The following is a 20,063-nucleotide window of genomic DNA, read 5'->3' on the forward strand; positions in this document are numbered from 1 at the left end:
CTTTATTTGAATGCTGGGCCAATTATATCCCATACATTTCCATAACTGTGCTATTTTGTAGCTTTATTATAAGCCATACTTTACTATACTGTACAACACAATACCAAACAATCTGAAAGTTATACTGCTGTACTATTCTACACACTATATTATATTGTATCATTTGTATTATATATTTTTTATAATATAATAATCACTCATTTTACTTATGGATCTTACAAAATCAAACAATAAAACCCTCATAAAAGCAGTAATAGAATCAGCCAATATATTACATGATAATACCTATATTATATAATACTTATAATAGAAACAAAGAGAAAACATTACATTACTAGTACCATACTGCTCCGTTTATTCTTCCCTATACTGTTATAAATTATACAATACTATGTTAATGTTATACTGTTTTACCTCCGTATATCCTACATTATATTTCTATTTTTGCCTTATACAGACAATAAATTTCATGATGATACTTAGAATATTATATAATACTAATAGAAACAAAGAGAAAACATTACATTACTAGTACCATATTGTACAGTTTATTCTTCCCTATACTGTTATAAATGATACAATACTATGTTAATATGTTATACCGTCTTACCTCCGTATATCCTACAGTATATTTCTATTTTTGCCTTACACAGACAATATAAATATTATTTCTGTCTTTTCTGCTGCTGAAGCACCTGAATTTCTCCTCAATAAAGGCTTATCTTATCTTTTTTACAAGGACAACTTTCGGCTTTCAGTTTGCGGATCCCTTTGGCTGGTGTTGATCATTCCCCCTTTACATTGCACTGCTATTTTAAAGCAGAGAAATGATTTACATGAGCTGTAATATGAACCTGGATACGGTTGAGCCTGTTTATACAGCCAGCTGGTCAATCAAAAATACAATTAGTGACCAAGTCCCAATAGATGGGAGAAATGTTGAAGCAGGAGAAGTACAGGTATAAACATTATCATCAATGGCAGCCATCATTCATTCAACTAATTCCACATTACCTGCTGTGAAATGGGCTTTTTTTTTTACAACAAAAAATTCTTATTGCATACTTTAATATTGTTTATTGCAATGCAAGTTATAGGCATCAACAATAAGTGAATTTGTTCTTTCCTGATCAAAATCATATATTCAGTTTCCACAATGAGCCAAGCACATGTTTAATTAACACGTTTAAATATTTACAGTACTTTTTTTATTAGCTTTTCCCAAGGATTAAATACAGAGTTACATTATAATGTAATATTTTAACTTTGCAGGCAAATGGCAGAAATGTGGTCCAGCGTTTTGAATCTTTCAAACTGTTTTACTAAACAGTTCCAGCACCTTTTTCTCTCAACTGCTTTACTTAATCCCACTCACACACACACACACTCACACACACACATCTCACACACTCATGACAATCACAAAAAGGTGCTCGTGTAGGCGAAGGTCACTCTTCGCTTCTTCTTAACTTAGTTCAAGGTATATTTGGGGCTCTTCAGCCAGCTGGATTTCCAAATGTTCATGTAGCCGCTGCCTTCTTCTCTTTGTAGGTGGCCATCATTTTCTTGATCTCTGCGATAGCCTTTCCTGGGTTGAGTCCCTGCGAGCAGCGAATCAAACAGACAGTGAGAAACTTAAACTCCATCAACTCTGCAAGAGAGAGTGCTTGTGAGAAAATGTCTTTAAGTACCTTAGGACACGTCTTAGTGCAGTTCATGATGGTGTGGCAGCGGTAAAGGGAGAAGGGGTCCTGAAGTTTCGACAGACGTTCCTCGGTGAATTCATCACGGGAGTCAATCATCCACCGGTATGCCTGTGGGGTAATAACACAGTTGTCATGTGTTGTTTGCTCCATCAGAAATATTTTTTGGGTATTTAATATCTTGACAACTATGTCATGGTTCATTAGGGGTGTCACAGTTTCGGTTCTAAGTAAAAAAATCAATTGAAATGAGCTTCCAATTTCAGTTATCAGAGCAGGATAGGTGATTCACCTTCTTAAATGCATTATTTAAATTTGACCATATGGCCTTTGTGTTGTTACACTTTTAGCCTGCATTTCCTCCAAATGTATGACAGTTGTATGACAGTTGTCATTGTATGAAACCAGGTCAAAACTATAACAACGGCATAGCCATCAGTGCTGAATTTTCTTTTGTATGAAACTTCTTAAACTTGTGACTGAATTTACAATATGACAGGAATTGATATGATATGTCAAAGTACAGCCTCAGTTTGCCTCCTTGTCTGCAGTTTCCCTTTCACACACGAAGCACACAACAGGAGTTTGTCCAAATAGTCTGTCTGGTTTAAGTGGTGCCTGGTTAGAACGTGCAGGAGGTAGGACATGACGTGATTACACCACATAACCACATATAAAACTTGGCCATAAACAACCAAGTCTCTGTTGTTTGAATTTGACAGAGGTTCCTGAATCTCTCTGCCTTGGCGTCTTTGTATAAATAACCCGTCTTCACCCTCGGATGTTTCATTTCATCCAGTTTTGCAAGTTGTCCACATGATAGAAACGTCCTCGACACATCCACTCGCTCACTGTGAATTCTCTGCACAATGAGCTGCTCTATTCACACAAGGGCTCAATCCAACATTACACAAACATGTATTAGGGAGCTGGCAGCATAAAGTCTGTTTAATGTCAAGTCCAAGATTTGGACATTTGCGTTCTCACATACAGCTCCTCTGGGTAATGTCTAGATCATTTCAGGTTTGCAGTGCACGTGTGAAAGGGTCTCATGTTAACATGGAGTAGTTAGGCTCACCTGTCAACAATGCAGTCTCTAAGTACAGCTGAGCCTGACAAAGTACATCTGAGTGTGAGGGCCAGTGACCAGAGGATAATCTCATTAAATATTAACTACATGGCCTTTGCTCTGGCACCACCCTCAGGCTGAACTTCTCAGGTGGAGAGAATCTCCTGAAGTTGTCTCCCTCTGGTTTGTAATGAGCCCCTCGACTTTTACGCCCTTCATCATATCTACTATTTAAATTCTCTCATAACTTTATATGATTACCCACCTGCATTAGGACAGCAGGTCCCAAGTATTTGTCTCCATTCCACCAGTAGCTGGGACAGCTGGTGCTGCAGCAAGCACAGAGGATGCACTCATACAGGCCGTCCTGTTGGGTAAGGTAGACGATGACTCCACAGGCAAATCATGACGCTTTCAATTCAGATTCATATTTTTTTAGAATTACATCTGACAGAAGACAGGTTGGCTGACAACAATCCTAGTGATGAGATGACCACTGTGGCCAAGATATAAAGACCTCCAATACAGCTGACACAGCACTATAGGGGGATGTGCATGTGCCAGTGTGTGTGGTCCATAACGGTAAGACGTTGGTGCATTTACCAGTTTTTGCCTGTCCTCCACCGACTGGAAATACTGCTCCTTCCCTTCTTGAGCTTCATCCTTCTTTTTCAGGAAGGGCTCGATGGATTTGTACTGTGCATAGAAGTTGCTCATATCCTGAAGTAAATCAAATAAGGGAGAACTCAGTCAAACAACCAATAAAGAACGCACCATATCAGACTCTGTTAGCCCCTTTTTAAATGCACACAGTGTTAACGAACATTTCGTGTAGCACGTTTATCAAATATGGCCATGGAAATAAACCTTCTACACTTGCAGTACTTACAGGCACCAGATCTTTGACCACATACATGTGTGGGAGCGGGTAAATTTTGGTCGGTTTGCTCGTGTTGACGTCGATTTTGTTGAGGCACGCCAGCGTGTTGCCTCCGTTTATGTTCATGGCACATGAGCCGCAGATACCTGAAGGGACATACGATCAATGGTTCACTGACATCTGGCATTGAAGTTCATTTCAACAGACCTGTTAATTTGTTTTGATCACTTTTTTTCCTTTGAGTGGAAATGTTTTAAAGACATTTGTGCAATCTGAACAAGAATGCGTTTCTTACCCTCACGACAGGAGCGTCTGAATGTGAGTGTGGGGTCAACCTCGTTCTTGATCTTGATGAGGGCGTCCAGAACCATCGGACCACAGCTGTATCAACGGGAACAGGTCAATAGATTCATGTGAGAAAGAAAAACTACAACTCAACAATGTTCTGTTCATGGAGCCCCATTATTCACTTACGTGTTGAGATCTATTTCATATGTCTGCATTCGTGGTTTGTCTCCAGCGCTGTCTGGGTCCCAACGGTAGATCTGGAACTTCTTGATCCTGGGTTCAGGAGCCGGGGCGGCAGCCGTCTGAGCGTGCCGTGCCATCTGCGTCACAGATAATAAACAAAAGATGCAGCGTATATGATTCGCAGAAATGTATCAAAGGGAGATTCTACAGTTGGTGCAATTCATGTTTAATTCCTTCAGGTATTTTCCTCTTTCATCCCTTCTACTTAAGCAATTTCTTTCAGGTAAATAGGGGTTTAAATCACAAGTTTCATATCAATCATCACATACATACATATTGATTCTTTGCACAAAATACAATATTTGCAGATATCACAAAGTCTGTCACGATACGATTTCAATTTGATTCAATTCAGGGACCTCTGATCGTATGAGTCAATATCATCTGTACATTTAACACAATCAGCGGAATTTATATCAACTCACGCAGAGACACTAAAATATGGTTTGACACTTTTATTACAGAGCTCTTGAAGACATTCAAATTAAAAACAAACGTTTATTTTTATTAGAAATAGACCTCCTGTTGTTCACTATAAAGTGCCACATTTCTCAACATACAAGTTATAAGTTAACTTTAGGATGACCTTTTAATTGTTGACATAGGAATTTAAAAATGATGGTATGCATCTATGTTTTCACTCTGAATCAATGATAATGGGTTATTGATCACTGAATATCCAGATTGATGTATTGTTGTTACAAGTCCTACAGGTAAGCCTGAAACAAAGAGCTGTAAAAGAAAGATTTATGCACATAAGAAGGGCAAAATGTGGTCTAATGTGACCTTGCTGCTGTTTATGTCAACCGAGGCTAAAATAGGAAGCCCTTTGTAATTCTATCCTGTCACACCGGAGGATACAACTCATACTAACAACTACTGAATGTACATTTAGTTCACAAACCTTTAAAAGAATTAGCAGGGATTGCTTTACGGTTGAAGGTAGAATTAAGAGACAAAGTAACATAATAAAACAAAGTGTTTTCTCCTTTTTGCATAAGATGGTACAGAGTCTCCCCCTGATGGCAGCTTGGGTGAACTGACATGAGAGTGTTACATCACTCCAGTCTTTAGTTACCTAACTGACTCCTACAGGACAAAGAAAGATGGACTGCAGCACAATAACTTGAGTGTTTTTGTATAGTTTGGAGAAGTCAACATATCTTTGAGTACCATAACTGCTTAAAACAACCTTTAAATCCCTTAAATAAGCCTTTAATAATGTTAGAGGAGGCTCAGCTCATTCACACTGATTGGCTTTTATAGTTTTTATAATATATGTATATTGATAACGAAAGATGGACCGTTTTTCCAAATGTAAATACTTTAAGTCACACTTTAAAGCACACAGTAGGCTACTTCCTCAGTATTCTGTCACATTGTCACATTCCCAGGTAGCAGGGTGTGCTGTTACACACACTTGAATAAAACACGTTGTACTCACCACCATCATGCCAGAGTTCCTGATAGCCAGAACATTTCGACTCAAGGCGCCACTGACCAGCGACATGTTTGTTTCGGACTTTGTTTGATACGCTAGTAACTCCTGTGAAGACCTGACCGAGTACAGCTCACTTCTTTATCTCATCGACCCCAGTATGTAACCTGAAGCCCCGCCCTTTACGTGCAGCCCCGTGACGTAAGCACGCCCTGATTGTTGCCTTCACGGCCTCCCCCAAAGAAAAGACTTAACAGAGACATTCATGAGGATTGTAACTTCAGAAACTGGCGTGTGTTTATTATATATACAAATACATTATTATTAGATTATTATATATTTTAGCATTGCCAAATTGTGAGGATTTACTGGCAAAACCTATGTGCTTTTATTGATGATGAGAGTTTTGTCTTTCTTTGGAGGAATGTGTTGTTTGGTATCCTGGAAAACAATAGGCGACGCAGGAACAGTATATTTAAATCTTATTATTATTAGGGATCGACCGATATGGATTTTTAGGGGCCGATTTTTTTTTCATCAGCCTTAGCCGATGACCGATATGGATTGCTGAATTTTTTGAGCCGATACTACTTTTGCTCCCTCAATTTACATCATAGAAAAATTGATAATGATAATGATGATGACAAATGATACTAGTCTCAATTTTTTAAAAAAAGGAGCATTTGTTGAACTTAAAAAAGGCGTCTCCAGCAACACGGTGCTGCCTGTGGACGCCTGTCTATCGCCGAACGCAGACGTCCGCATCGGCTGATACCAAAACACCTATAAAAGACAAATATCGGCGGGTCTATCACTAATTATTACACTTGCTAAATTCCAAGGTGTTCAAACAATGAATTAATTCAATTCAACACCCAAAAAGCAATGAAGTCTCTAACAGTAAGATTTTATATGATACTTTTCTATACTATGTTTCCTCTTTTGTACATGTTTTGTTCATGTTTCTACTTGTAAGAATTTGCCCTTGAAAATGTGTCTTTATCAGCCAATATGAAATCATCTGGTCAGGTCACAAACTGGCACTGGCATTTTGTGCTTTTTCTGGACGTCATGTTTCCAGTTTAAAAAAGTCCTTGCTTCATATAATTAGATCATAAATGTACACCTCATCCATGGTATTCTATATATCCGACCGCCCCTGAAGGCACCACGCGTACGAGCCTCTTTCACAACACCTCACGAGGGTCAGTTATGTATCATGACTGGAAAGCTGAAAACATCAGTGTTAGTGAAATTAGATCCTCATACTCATAGTGATTTATATTTAATGAATTATATATTTATGTTTGAATAGAAAATAGAAAAATGACCATAAAAATATGAAAATTTGTTCCAAAAAAACAAAATAACAGAGGACTTTTATAGTTTTAAGAAACAGTTCAAACCCTGGTTTAACGAAATTAAATTTTAAATAGGATAATTCCACTTATTTTTTGAACAGCATTGTTGTTATTTGATATACATTTTATATATTTAATAATATAAACATAATTGCTTGATGGCTTGCAGAATTAGTTTAATCATTATTTGCTTATTGTTGTTGTTGTTTGTGTTTTCTGTTTTGAATACCTGTGTTATAGATTGATACGCTTCTTTGCAAAACACCTTGAACTGGCTTTTATGTTATGAAAGGTTTTATATTAATAAAGGTCATTATTATGATATTTATTCTGGTCTATATTCACGTTCTTGACTGCTGCAGTATTTATTATTGCTTGCTTTATTTTTCATTTTCTACTTAACACGTTTATAGTATGCACCAAACACCAAGGCACACTGCAGCACACATATCTCTTCTCAGTGTGTCCTTGACCGCTCCATTTTCTGTATTGTAAACTAAAGCATCACTTCAGTTTAGTCTTGAATAACAGCAGCAGTCACTGTTGATAGACTCCTTACTCTGCGTTGCCTTAATAAAAGCCAGTAAAAGAGATAGAGGCCACTCTGTGTGATTACAGTATGTGGATTTTATGTGTGTGGTATCGTAATGTAATGACTGCCAGTCTGTACTTGTCCAATATGCATGGCATCACTGGGACAAAGATGTACACAATAAGCTTTTCAGATGATAATGGTTTTGAAGGTCGAGGAAAAAACTCATGTACTCACGCAGATTTCCAGTTACCCAATGGTCTTTGTCCACGTGGTCAGTAACATTGAACATTCAACATTCACATTTTAGTGCCAAAAATATGTTTTCCCATCAGATGAATTGTTGTCTGATGTTACTTATTTCATTCTGAATTGTTAAACTATTTAATCAATCATACAAATAAACATATACAGTTCATGTTATTAAAATAATACAGGCCCTGTGGACCTCACAGTGATAATACTATTTATTAGTAAAAACCAAAAATGGATGTATTGGGCATTATCAGATGCATCCTACAGTGATTTAATGTTGTCATATTTTCAGAACAAACGCATATTTTAAAATAGCACTAAAGGGATTAATTATTGGACACACTCCATTCAACAAAACATAGGCTGAAACATTTCCGTGTAATATTATAGCCTATTATAATCATATTTCTTTTTTATTTATTTTATTTTATTGTTTGCACAATTTAATAACATTCATAAAAATGACAAAACAGATGACAAATAATAGACTGTGCAGGAAGAGGGAAAAACCCCAGAGGGCTTATTTTGAATCCTCTACCCAAAAACTATTCACAAAGTTATTGAGGTTTCAAAATAAAGACAATGCAGAAAATAATAGAAGAAAACTTAAATAAGTTTGGTGGCAACAACAAGAAAGAACAAAAAACAAAACTGTGAGTGCGTAATATGTAAGGAAGTGTATGAATGTGTGTGTGTTCATGTAAGGGTGATTATCTTGACTGTATTGACCCTTAAAAAGGTAAATTACCTCTGAGTAAAACGAATAAAACATAGACAAATATTTATCATATGTACAACTCAAACAACTATTTTAATGCAATTATGGATATTTGGCTTGCAGATAGCATTGGGGTAGAGGTTTCAGTCATATGAATATGATATTAATGTCTGAGTTATGGAGAAAGGGTTGGCCATATAGGGCAAAAAATATTAGGCCTATATGTTTACTATTCTATTCATCCTTGTAGTATTTTGTTTTTAAATTGTTGTGTATATATGTATGTATACAGTCTATATATATATATATATATATATATAAATATATACATATAAACACACACACACACACACGCACGCACACATACACACACGCGCGCACACACACACACACACACACACACACACACACACACACACACACACACACACACACACACACACACACACACACACATAACAAATAGGCCTAATATTTTATTTTCTCCATAAATCAAACAGTTAAATGCATAATTATATAACTGAAACAACTATCTCAATGCTATCTACAAAACAAATATCCATAATAGCATCAATATAGTTGTTTGAGTTGTATTTATGATACATTTGATTATAATAGGCTACAATAATACCCGGAAATGTAATAGCATACTTTTGTCTATAGCCTTTATAACATATGCAAAGGACATAGGGATGTAAACCTTAATCCACCATAAATTCCCCTTTTCCTTTTCACGTTGTTTAAAAAGTTTAAAGAAGGCTGCTCATGGGTATGAAAGGGGATACATATCATATAGTTGTTTTATTTTGAAAGGTTGAGCCGGAAGTCCCTCTCACCTGTTCCCTTGACTGTGGTCCAACCAGCATGGGCTCATTGGGCTGTTAGACCACCGAGGCTCCACACCCAGAGTGCAGCCTGTTGCTCGGTCACTTTTGAGGCAGCATGTCGTGGCTCTTCGGCTGGGGGAAGGGCTCCGGTTCACCGCCGCCGGTGGACGAGCAGGGAGCGGCTGCTCCTGCTGAAGGGGCCGGGGGAGCTTCGGGAGGTTCAGGGGGGAACAAACCCGGGGACAAGTGGAGCAACTTTGACCCGACTGGGCTCGAGAGAGCTGCAAAAGCTGCACGAGACCTCGACAAATCACGTTCGTACTCGTTTATTTCTCCAACATTTACCATTTATTTATCTTTCTGTCATTTTCCTCTAACTTTACTGGATAAACTTCCCATGTGGGTACACTCTGTTCTTTTCGGATGAGATGAGAGTCCCTCGTGCTGAACTCCACACACAAAGAAAAACAATCCTGTGAAGGTTAAGTTTGACCTGGCAGATGTGCACACTTTGAATATCCTGTTGTGTGAGCACTACTGCACTTCTTTAATTCTGCTTACACCTATCACAGTTAGCAGCTCAGTATAACATGGCAACTTTTAAAAGTGGTTAAACTGCACATTTGCTTCGTGTGTGTGTGTGTGTGAGCATGTATGACCTCCACGGTTTGGTGGGCGTGTCAGGGAGTACAGATGGAACAAAGTGTCCCCTCTCAGCCCTTCACCTGTCTCACATGTCACACCCTTCATGTCAGTATGTGCACATGAACATGCTTACTGCTGTGCGCCTTTAACCAGTGCGTGTCAAGCACAGCACATGTTTGCTTCATTCAACTTTTGAAACGTCTACTATGCTCTCTACAAACAGGCTCAGGTGTGCATCATCTTGTGCGTGGATTAATGATGGCCGTGACTCACAAAATGTATCTGAACCCCCTCAAAAGTAGACAGAAAACAGACAAAACGACTACAAATGACACAGAAAGATGCAAACCAACCATAGAGATGCAAAGTGACCGCACAATGACCACAAGGAGGTGCAAAACGACCAAAATAGATGTAAAACGACCACAGAAATTGTCAAATGACTCAAAATATAACCAAAACGACCACCATGTGATGCAAAATTACATAAAAAACTCACAAAAAGATGCAAAGAACTAAAAAGTAGATGCTAAACCACCACAAAAAGATACAACACGTCTAGAAGTAGATGCAAAATGACTAAAAGTAGTTGTTCCAAAGCAAACATACATTGCATACTTGCAGTACATACAGTATGTGCCCAGGGGCCATTGTCTCATACTCCAACACTCACACTCATACTCGTACTCAACACGTGATTGTGTGATGGCAGTTTGTAGCATGTTACACCCATAGGTGTAATTACAATTGTCCTGGTGGTTAAAATAATGAATAACGCAGCATGGTGGGTCAGTAGTGGGTCAGTTTTTATTTGCTGACCCACTACTGCTGTTACAAAATAATTTCCCAGTCTGGGATCATTGAAGTAATTCTATTCTATTCTATGATTCACTGCTTGATGAATTAGTTTTATTTCAACAGGACATGCCAAAGAAGCGCTGGGACTGGCTCGTATGCAGGAGCAGACTGTACAGCTGGAGCATCAGAGTAAAGTAAAAGTAGGTGTTGGAGAAGAGGATTCTCATGTGATTGTGTGATCCACTGATACTGTGCTGCGGAGAAATAAACCTGATGTCACATAACAAAACCAAACAACCCCAACAGGAATACGAGGCAGCGGTGGAGCAGCTGAAAGGCGAGCAGATCCACCTGCAGGGTGAGGAGAGACGCAAAACACTGGCAGAGGAGACGAAGCAAAACCAGGCGGTATGGAGTTAACACACCACGCTCATGCAGCAAAACCCGAGTTCCACGTGCAAGATATTTTTTATTTCATGTCAATGTAATTAATTGTTTTCTGTTTCGCCCCCAGAGGGCGCAATATCAAGACAAACTTGCCAGACAGAGGTATGACGATCAGCTCAGGCAACAGGTAAACCTTTTTAAAAGGACTCTTGAAATGAACTGAACACCTGACTGGAGCATTAATCGTGTTTTTTCTGTTTTTTTCCCACAGCAATTCCTCAACGAGGAGAACCTTCGTAAGCAAGAGGAATCAGTTCTGAAGCAAGAGGCCATGAGAAAAGGTAGAAGATGGAACAAACCATTGTTCATCCACTCATGATGCCGTGTATGCACTTCTTTATTTATTATGATTAAAGATTCAGTAGGTAGGATTTGTGCTGCTCCAAAGCAAAGAATGACCACGGTATATCTTTAGGGGTCAATAAGGTGGTTGATCAGTACCGATGACTCAGAGATCACATGACTCACTGTGAGATTTGTGGCTCTCCAAAGTCTCCCCTGAGACCGTACTGTGTGTCTGAAGAAAGCGAACCCAGGGGAGTTTCAAGTCATTATTATTCTAGTATTCCTCCATTTTTTTAAACTCCAAAAAGTAGCGAGAAAATTAGATTAATTTGGCTTTATTTGTTAATATATGCAATGGTAGGTTGACTGACCATACACGCCTATTGCAGAGACGCTCTTTTACACGGCTCTGCTCAGAATTAAAACAACAGGAACAGACAGACATTAATGGAACAGGAGACAATAAAACTCAGAACATGCTTACATAAAAATGACCAACAATTCATTAGATTTGTACAGATGTTATATCACAAGTTAGAAAATGCCATTATCTGTCAAATGTTTATGTCTGATACAAGTCTCTCTAAGGCTGAGGAAAGCATATACTAATACACAGCCACTTTGGATTGGGTTTCCATATTAGAGTCAATGGGCCTCATTTATCAATCTTGCGTGAAAACGGATGCAGATCTGAGCGCAGAATTGGTCGTACGACAGGACACACGTGTGATTTATGAAACATTCCTATCTGACCAATCTCAGTGTACAAATGAGCGGGCCTTGATAAATGCGGCGGCTGAATTCGATCGTCATTAACATGTTACGCCCTTAAATATTCCTGGTTCGGAGGCCTCGCCCACTGAGGTCAAACATGTGCTTTTTGGCAGTCATAAGAGTGGAATCATCTTCAAACGCTTGTCTCTGTCGGGGTCGCGGGGGGCTGGAGCCGAGCTGTTGTGAAATATAAAAGAATCGTGTGTCCCTTCCTGGCCACCTGGCCACCACATTTAAAAGTGATAGCTTGGGATCACAAATGCGTGATCATTCATAGATGGTGCCTTCAGACGCACATGAGTACAATCAATTGCTCCAACCATAATTTTTTTTTTTTTTTTCGTTTTAAGAATCCTTTTTGCTCTGTTCTTAATATGTGACTGCTTCTGCTTAATGACAGCTGAGGTTTGTTCATTATTTTCAGCCAGGTTTTGCTGCACCGCAAATACACACGCTCAAATTTGCGTACACGATCTCAGACCTGACGTGAGATTTAATTTTAGCTCCCGCTCACGTCCAAATTGATAAATGCCTAAGTTTGCCAGGAAATGGTCGTACGCACGTTTTCTGCCGTATGTTCGTTTGATAAATTAGGGCCAATAAGTGCAAAGGAACTGTATCTTTTAGAGTCAGTTTAGTCTAGTGTTGGCACAGTGTTAAGTTAAACCACACTGATTTAAGAAGGTTTAATGATCAGCCCTGTCACAAGCATGCAGTTATTAATGTCTGTCCCTTTGTCCTCCCAGCTACCGTTGAACATGAAATGGAGTTGAGACACAAGAATGACCTGCTCCGCGTTGAAGCGGAGGCCAAAGCCCGTGCCCAGGTGGAGAGGGAGAATGCAGACCTGATCAGGGAACAGATCCGCCTGAAAGCTGCTGAACACAGACAAACTGTCCTTGAATCTATAAAGTGAGGGCAAAATTACTTTCCTTAATCCTCAGAGTAACTGGCACGTTGTCTCCTAGTATCTCTCTCAGCTGTAAGTAAAATCCCAGAAGGCGGCAGAGACTGTGGCTGCCACAGCGGAGGCAGTCAGTGTGATAATTGTGTTTTGTTCCTGGCAGGACGGCCGGAGCAGTGTTTGGGGAGGGATTCAGGGCCTTCGTCTCTGACTGGGACAAACTCACAGCCACGGTAAATCCACGTCAAACCAGTCACACCTTGTCACGCTTTTTACCACAGGAGGAATGCAGAGGATTATGGGAAGCAGCGTTTGATATGCTGTACAGAATATCTGAAGATTTGTGTTTGCCCTTTTATCCCCTACAGGTTGCTGGGTTGACCCTCTTGGCAGCAGGAGTGTATTCTGCCAGGAATGCCACGGCGGTGGCCGGGCGCTACATCGAGGCTCGTCTGGGCAAACCCTCACTGGTCCGAGAGACCTCCAGGATAACTGTTGCAGAGGCCATCAAACACCCAATCAAGGTACAGCCTAATTCTATTATTATTATTATAACGTGTAAAAGACTGAGAAATATAATCTGCACACTACATAATGCTCCCATGAACATAGGTTAATTTAATTACCACCCAGCATCCTGTGGCACCAGCTTCACGTAAGTTCTCTCTCAAGTTCAGGTCCACACTAAACGACACATTGGAAGTAGTTAGTTTGATACTAAAGTTGTGTCGATGTTTGATTGCCCCAGGGTGATGTAAGGTTCATCTTAGGTACTCTGGTGTAAAGTCCACACTAACCATAATATTGTCGCAAAATGACGCTATCACTTCCTGTGGTTATAACAAACATAATGAAAGTCTAACAAAGACAAGGTGTTATCTTAGTGTCGAACACACCACTAAAGATTGGCCCCAATTCTGCCCGTGTCATGTCACAAGTCTGCTCCCAGCTGGTCGCTAATCCTCGCTGCTTATGGAAAGCGTGAGTATAAATCAAAATCAGCATCGATATCCAAAGGGTGTAATAGGCCGGGTGCTCCTCCTCAGCCTCCAAGCCATCCCACCTGTCAAAATGATGCGCCATAACAATTGCTATTTTACACCTGCAATGGGCTAGGTGAAAGATTTCTACGTTGGAACATCCAACTCCAGCCTAAGTTAGAGGTTACGTTCAAACCATGGTGTGTGTGTGCTTGCGTGTGTGTGAAGATGTAAATAGATGCATTATTTTGTTGTTTTTGAAAACCACTGTTCATAAATTACAGTGAAATGTCTGGAGTCTCGTTCTAATTGAGATTTCAGCCTGCTACAGCTGGTAATGCGTCAAATGTATTTTCTGACGAGAAAATAAGTTAAATGGATTTGTTTATTCAAGTGTCGTCTGCAGTATATTCAGCTAATCCTGCCAAATGGACTGAATGTGGGAGAAAAACTTCAGTTATACCAATGAAGTGTGTAAAATGAATGAGTTCATTCACCAAGATAACAAGGGGATGGATGTGTGCTGAATATTTCAAGTAGTAATGAACTGAACATTTGAATTTGTTTGTAGCAGCGCAGACGAGTCACTCATTGGCAATAAAGTGTTAAAATTATGTTGATTTTCAGTATATTTAGGCAACATGAATCATGTTATAAGCACGTAGATAACCTTTTAATTCATGTGACTACTTTTTAACTGTTAAATGATTTGTGATAAAACAAATCCCCATGTAATCCCCTCCGTTTCCCTCATTTTTAGACAACCAAGCGTCTGAGGAGCAGACCGCAGGACGCCTTGGAAGGCGTGGTGCTCAGCGTGAGAGACTTTCTCCTCTTCAACATTCATGTACTGTTTTTATGACTTTGCGAACAATGCTGATGTAATGCAAAACTGGATCACACAGGCATCTTTGGAGGAACGTGTTAGGGACATTGCCATCGCCACTCGTAACACCAGGCAGAACAGAGGCTTGTACAGGAACATCCTGATGTACGGACCCCCCGGAACTGGAAAAACACTCTTCGCCAAGGTAGGGCTGTGTCAGACACCTTTTGATTTGCTCTCTCTTGTCATGTTCTTTGACATTGTCCTTGAGAGTATTTACAACTAGAGATGAAACAGTTATTATTTTAGTAATAGACTGCAGTAAAAATCCCAATGATTAGTGTTATCGTTTCAAATTTTAATTATTGTTAAAACTGTGTTTGATTACTTACTGTCCAGCATCAACCGAAGTAAGCAACAGTCTCCCAGATGCAGGGGCAGCGTTATGGAAACATTGCAGAAGGCATTGATAGCACTCATGAGATTGTTCAGCCTTGTGAGAGAGTCTAAGTCTGAAGTGTGTGTTTTGGTTTTTAAAAGCACTTAAAGGGAAACTTGATCGAAGATGATCATCCGGTCTGCAGAAAGAAAGTCATAGTACCTTTATTTTTTAATGGTTTTGCAAACAAAATGTGCTGCTCTTTTGTTTAGTTTAGGTTTTTAATATAAAACTTGATGGTAGTGGTTGCATCTGCACTTTCTTTTCCCAATAATACTGATAACTGGGATCATTTTGGTCACTATAATAGGGATGTGAATTTTTCATACTGTTACATCACTATTTACATTATTTGTTGATGCAAATATTGGGATTATTTATAAAGCAGTATATTCTCTATATACAATATTTATTTGAACAGTTTTTTTAAGGCTGTGCATTTCTATTGTTTTTTTTTTTTTTTTTTGCTTCTCTCTATTGCATTCCAGAAACTGGCTCTCCATTCAGGGATGGACTTTGCCATCATGACAGGTGGGGATGTGGCACCTATGGGGCGCGATGGAGTCACTGCCATGCACAAGGTGTTTGACTGGGCCAGCACCAGCAGGCGAGGGTAGGGCACTGTAATTTGCTCCATTAACACTCAGTGAATTTGTACGTGTATGAAGTGTTAAATATTGACCCTGTATGTCATACTACATACAGAGGTGCCTTTATTCTACCGGCTAGTTACATTAAAGGCCTTAACATAAAAAATGACGGCTTTTAAGCACATTCTCTTTGATGTTTTCTGATTCTCTGCAGCCTCCTGCTGTTCGTAGATGAAGCTGATGCATTCCTGCGAAAGCGAGCCACCGTGAGTTCAGCTGCAGTGCCATGTGCATGGTGATGATGCCCTGTGTTTTAATCATATATTCATGAGTCATGATTTTTGCATTGCAGGAGAAAATCAGTGAGGACCTCAGAGCCACTCTCAATGCATTCCTCTACCGCACTGGGGAACAGAGCAACAAGTTGGTATCTTATGTTATTCAGTGTGCATGGCTAGGCATGAAAATGTCATCGCCATGACTGAAAAGGCCACTGGGTGGCTCTAAGTAGTGTCATTCTCTCTCTTCAGGTTCATGCTGGTGCTTGCAAGTAACCAGCCAGAACAGTTTGACTGGGCCATTAATGACCGCATTGACGAGATTGTCAACTTTGCGTTACCTGGTCTGGATGAGAGGGAAAGATTGGTGCGCCTGTATTTCGATAAATTTGTGCTGGGTCCTGCCACTACAGGGAGACAGTGAGTACACCTATTGTTTTTCCAACCGCCACTGCCCTAGTGGTGGTCTTGCTAGCTCAAGTTGCATAATGGTGTATATAATGTATCCAGTCCTGAAACCAAAGTCATGACTGAGTCTTTACTTATCACTTTAATGAAATGGTGTTTAGGTCTTTGAGGACATGTAGCACAGAGGCCGGTGCAGAGTGCGAATACCAGTTGAAACCAGTAAATGTACAGATGATCAATTTTAATTTCTGTACAAACCTCTTGTGCTTTTAATCAACAGGAGATTGAAGTTGGCTCAGTTCGACTATGGCCACAAGTGTTCAGACATCGCAAAGCAAGCAGAAGGCATGTCTGGTCGTGAAATCTCCAAACTGGGTGTGGCTTGGCAGGTGAGTGGACAAGCCCATTGACAAAAAAGATGAATCCACCTTGAAACAAATCCAAATCCAACCTTTAATAACGTTTGTTTTCTTGGAAGGCTGCTGCATACTCTTCTGAAGATGGAGTTTTGACTGAAGTGATGATTGACTCTAGAGTTGATGATGCCGTCAAGCAGCATGCACAAAAAATGGACTGGCTGCTAATGGAGGCGGGTGTGGGGGTTGGCAAGGTCGGTGTACTCCTCCCTAAGGAAATGGCTGCAGGAGTCACAGCCCAGGAAACTGCTTCACCTGCACAAACCGAAGACGCAATCCCAACTGTACAACAAGTCCTTCCACTCCTTGAGGTTGTGAGCAATGCTGCCCAGGCAGAAGCAATTGCTGTAGCATCAGAAGTGGAGGCAGATGCTATCCTCAAAGAGGCAACCACTTTGGTTAAAGAAAGTGAGGCGGTTGCTGCAACAACTGTAGGAACTCCAGTCTTGAATGAAACAGCTGAGACCATTGTTGAGACAGCTACTGCTGTCCCATTGGTGCAGGAGGCTGAGGCCATCAAGGATCTGACTGAGGATGTTTTAGGCACTGCTGTAGCTACAGACAGTGTTGTTCCTGAGGTGAAGGATATAGTCACTGAGGTTAAAGAGGCTGAGGTTATATCATCTTCCACCATCCAAGAAATGGCTGCTGTGAGTAAGGAAGAGCCAACTGCTGATGAGGCCATAGAAGTAGTTAAGGAGGAAAAGGACATTGTAGCACACTCTGAAACAACAGTCTCTGCTGTTGCTCAGGAAAATGAATTGGATGCTGTTGTCTCTAATGTAGTGCAGGAGCCAGAGGCTACAGTAGTTGCACTTTCCCATGAGACTGTTGTCCAAGAAACAGAGTCAGCTGTTGAGGGTGTACCAACTGATGCTGCAAAGGCTGGAGAGGAAATAGCAGAGTCCCTGGCAAACATTAAAGAGGCTGAAGCAATAGCAATTGATGTTGCCAAGGCGACTGATGTTGCAGCAACCATCACTGAGGAGATGGATGCAGTAGTCTCCAAAGAGGTTGAAGTGATAGAAAGTGATACTGTCAAAGACCCAAATGAAGCAGTAGTGGAAGCTGCATCTGAAACATCAGAGGTTATTAAAGAGGTTGAGGTGCTAGTGACAGACGTGGTCAAGGAGTCTGAGAGTATCGCTACAGAGGTTGTTAAGGAGGTCCAACCTGCGATGACTGAGACTGTTGCCAAGGAAGCTGAAGTCATTTCTGCAGAATCTGCCATTGAAACTGAAGCCAAGGAGCCTCAGACTACTGCCACTGAGTTTGTCGCAGAGGGTCAGACTTTGGCTACAGAGATTGCTGCCAAGGTAGCGGAAGTCTCCCCTGCAGAGGTTTCCAAGGAAGCCGAAGTCTCACCTGCAGAGGTTTCCAAGGAAGCCGAAGTCTCACCTGCAGAGGTTTCCAAGGAAGCCGAAGTCTCACCTGCAGAGGTTTCCATGGAAGCCGAAGTCTCACCTGCAGAGGTTTCCAAGGAAGCCGAAGTCTCACCTGCAGAGGTTTCCAAGGAAGCCGAAGTCTCACCTGCAGAGGTTTCCAAGGAAGCCGAAGTCTCACCTGCAGAGGTTTCCATGGAAGCCGAAGTCTCACCTGCAGAGGTTTCCAAGGAAGCCGAAGTCTCACCTGCAGAGGTTTCCATGGAAGCTGAAGTCTCACCTGCAGAGGTTTCCAAGGAAGCCGAAGTCTCACCTGCAGAGGTTTCCAAGGAAGCCGAAGTCTCACCTGCAGAGGTTTCCAAGGAAGCCGAAGTCTCACCTGCAGAGGTTTCCAAGGAAGCCGAAGTCCTAAAAAACAAGGAGGCTGCAGAGGAGGTAGAGGCTATAGTAACTGAAGTCACAGCTGAGACGGACTCAGCAGTTCCCAGCATGGAAACCAAGGTTAATACAGAGACAGTTGTGTTGGAACACTCTGAGAAACTTGAAAGTCCAACCACAGAGATGTCGGCTGCCTCTCAGACAGCGAGCACTGACGAAGCTGAACCCAGTCAAACTGAGAAGTCTCTTTCAAACAAACAGAGTAAAGATGACAAGCCTCCAATGAAATGATGACTTCAAACTGATGAAATGCTATTTTGAATGAGGTGTTGTTGTAATTGTTACATAGACCCTCAAGTGTGAAATATTTACCTTGAAGTCTGTCTTCTCTTCTATAAACATGTTTGTAACTTTCAATGCCAGCATTTAGATAAAAGTTTGATCATGGTCTGTAAGTTTGCATTGAGTGAGTAAAAGCATTCATGGGCTGCTATGATTGTCCAACTATTGCATTCTGTGTTATTCCCTTTCTCTCTTCTGGTCGTTGTGATATTTTGTAAGTCTGCGGCTGTGTGACTTTTTTGCATGTTTGCTGAGCGGTTCTGACAAGTTCAATAATTATTGGTTTCATTTTGTGCAGCTTGTACTGTTTAAAATGATAATTTGATGTAAATGTAGAAACACTTAGCTTCGTGAGACCATCCTGATCTCACAAGCTCCATTGTATTTTAATCACTGATCAGTCAGGTGACGTGACAGAGAAAATTTGTGGCCGTTAGTCAAGTGATCGTCCAATCAGCAAATCCGACCTGATCTAGACACATTTTCAGACAGCGGTAGCCCTAATTCTGTTTGCCACTCGCTAAGGCTTTATTCTCTTGGATCGTTCTGTTGGAATATGGACCGGGCACCTAATATTGTCTTTTATCCGTAAATTTTCGTTACACAAACAGCAAATATCCTTTACCAACATGCTGTTTACTTTCTGGGCTTTGCCCTGACGCTCTGTTCTTACGCCATACGCTTTGTTGATCTGATTTGGCCCTAAAGACAGTTGGTTTATCCAATCAGCAACCAGTATTTTTGCCCCCCCAAAAGATCCCCAAGTGTGAGTTGCCAGATGGATATGCTGAGTAAATGTGAATCATGCAAATCATTCCATCTGGCAGAGTCAGGTTAAGGAACACTGGCATTATACT

General features: G+C 40.6%; 2 protein-coding genes across 2 annotated transcripts; one reads left to right on the plus strand and one right to left on the minus strand.

The window, feature by feature from the left end:
• Window positions 1–1,130: 1,130 nt before the first annotated feature.
• Window positions 1,131–5,771, minus strand: LOC310951585 (succinate dehydrogenase [ubiquinone] iron-sulfur subunit, mitochondrial-like). The gene is made up of 8 exons (XM_083919884.1): window positions 5,628–5,771; window positions 4,127–4,260; window positions 3,948–4,033; window positions 3,662–3,798; window positions 3,376–3,492; window positions 3,038–3,139; window positions 1,692–1,814; window positions 1,131–1,601 (listed from the first exon to the last, which is right to left on the minus strand). Exons 1-8 carry the CDS (start codon window positions 5,691–5,693, stop codon window positions 1,521–1,523), a joined length of 846 nt encoding a protein of 281 aa, XP_083776010.1. The 5' UTR covers window positions 5,694–5,771; the 3' UTR covers window positions 1,131–1,520.
• Window positions 5,772–9,355: 3,584 nt separating this feature from the next.
• Window positions 9,356–19,307, plus strand: LOC310952242 (uncharacterized protein). Its single transcript, XM_083920801.1, has 16 exons — window positions 9,356–9,628; window positions 10,881–10,957; window positions 11,064–11,165; window positions 11,272–11,331; window positions 11,416–11,485; window positions 13,010–13,175; window positions 13,331–13,400; window positions 13,536–13,691; window positions 14,908–14,964; window positions 15,053–15,178; window positions 15,901–16,025; window positions 16,217–16,268; window positions 16,355–16,425; window positions 16,533–16,700; window positions 16,969–17,077; window positions 17,167–19,307. Exons 1-16 carry the CDS (start codon window positions 9,430–9,432, stop codon window positions 19,153–19,155), a joined length of 3,597 nt encoding a protein of 1,198 aa, XP_083776927.1. The 5' UTR covers window positions 9,356–9,429; the 3' UTR covers window positions 19,156–19,307.
• The last annotated feature ends 756 nt before the right edge of the window (window positions 19,308–20,063 follow it).

This window comes from Echiichthys vipera, assembly GCF_963691815.1.
Source record: "Echiichthys vipera genome assembly, chromosome: 9".
Lineage (NCBI taxonomy): Eukaryota > Metazoa > Chordata > Actinopteri > Perciformes > Trachinidae > Echiichthys > Echiichthys vipera.

Bases quoted from the DNA above. Each gene is read 5' to 3' on its own strand.
- LOC310951585 (XM_083919884.1), bottom strand. From the start codon at position 5,693: ATGTCGCTGGTCAGTGGCGCCTTGAGTCGAAATGTTCTGGCTATCAGG. The intron at 4,034-4,126 runs GTAAGTGAATAA...CCGTTGATACAG, and splicing joins TATGAAATAGATCTCAACAC to CTGTGGTCCGATGGTTCTGG. The intron at 1,815-3,037 runs GTGGGTAATCAT...ATTACCCCACAG, and splicing joins GACCTGCTGTCCTAATGCAG to GCATACCGGTGGATGATTGA.
- LOC310952242 (XM_083920801.1), top strand. From the start codon at position 9,430: ATGTCGTGGCTCTTCGGCTGGGGGAAGGGCTCCGGTTCACCGCCGCCG. The intron at 16,426-16,532 runs GTTGGTATCTTA...CTCTCTCTTCAG, and splicing joins ACTGGGGAACAGAGCAACAA to GTTCATGCTGGTGCTTGCAA. The intron at 16,701-16,968 runs GTGAGTACACCT...TTTAATCAACAG, and splicing joins CCTGCCACTACAGGGAGACA to GAGATTGAAGTTGGCTCAGT.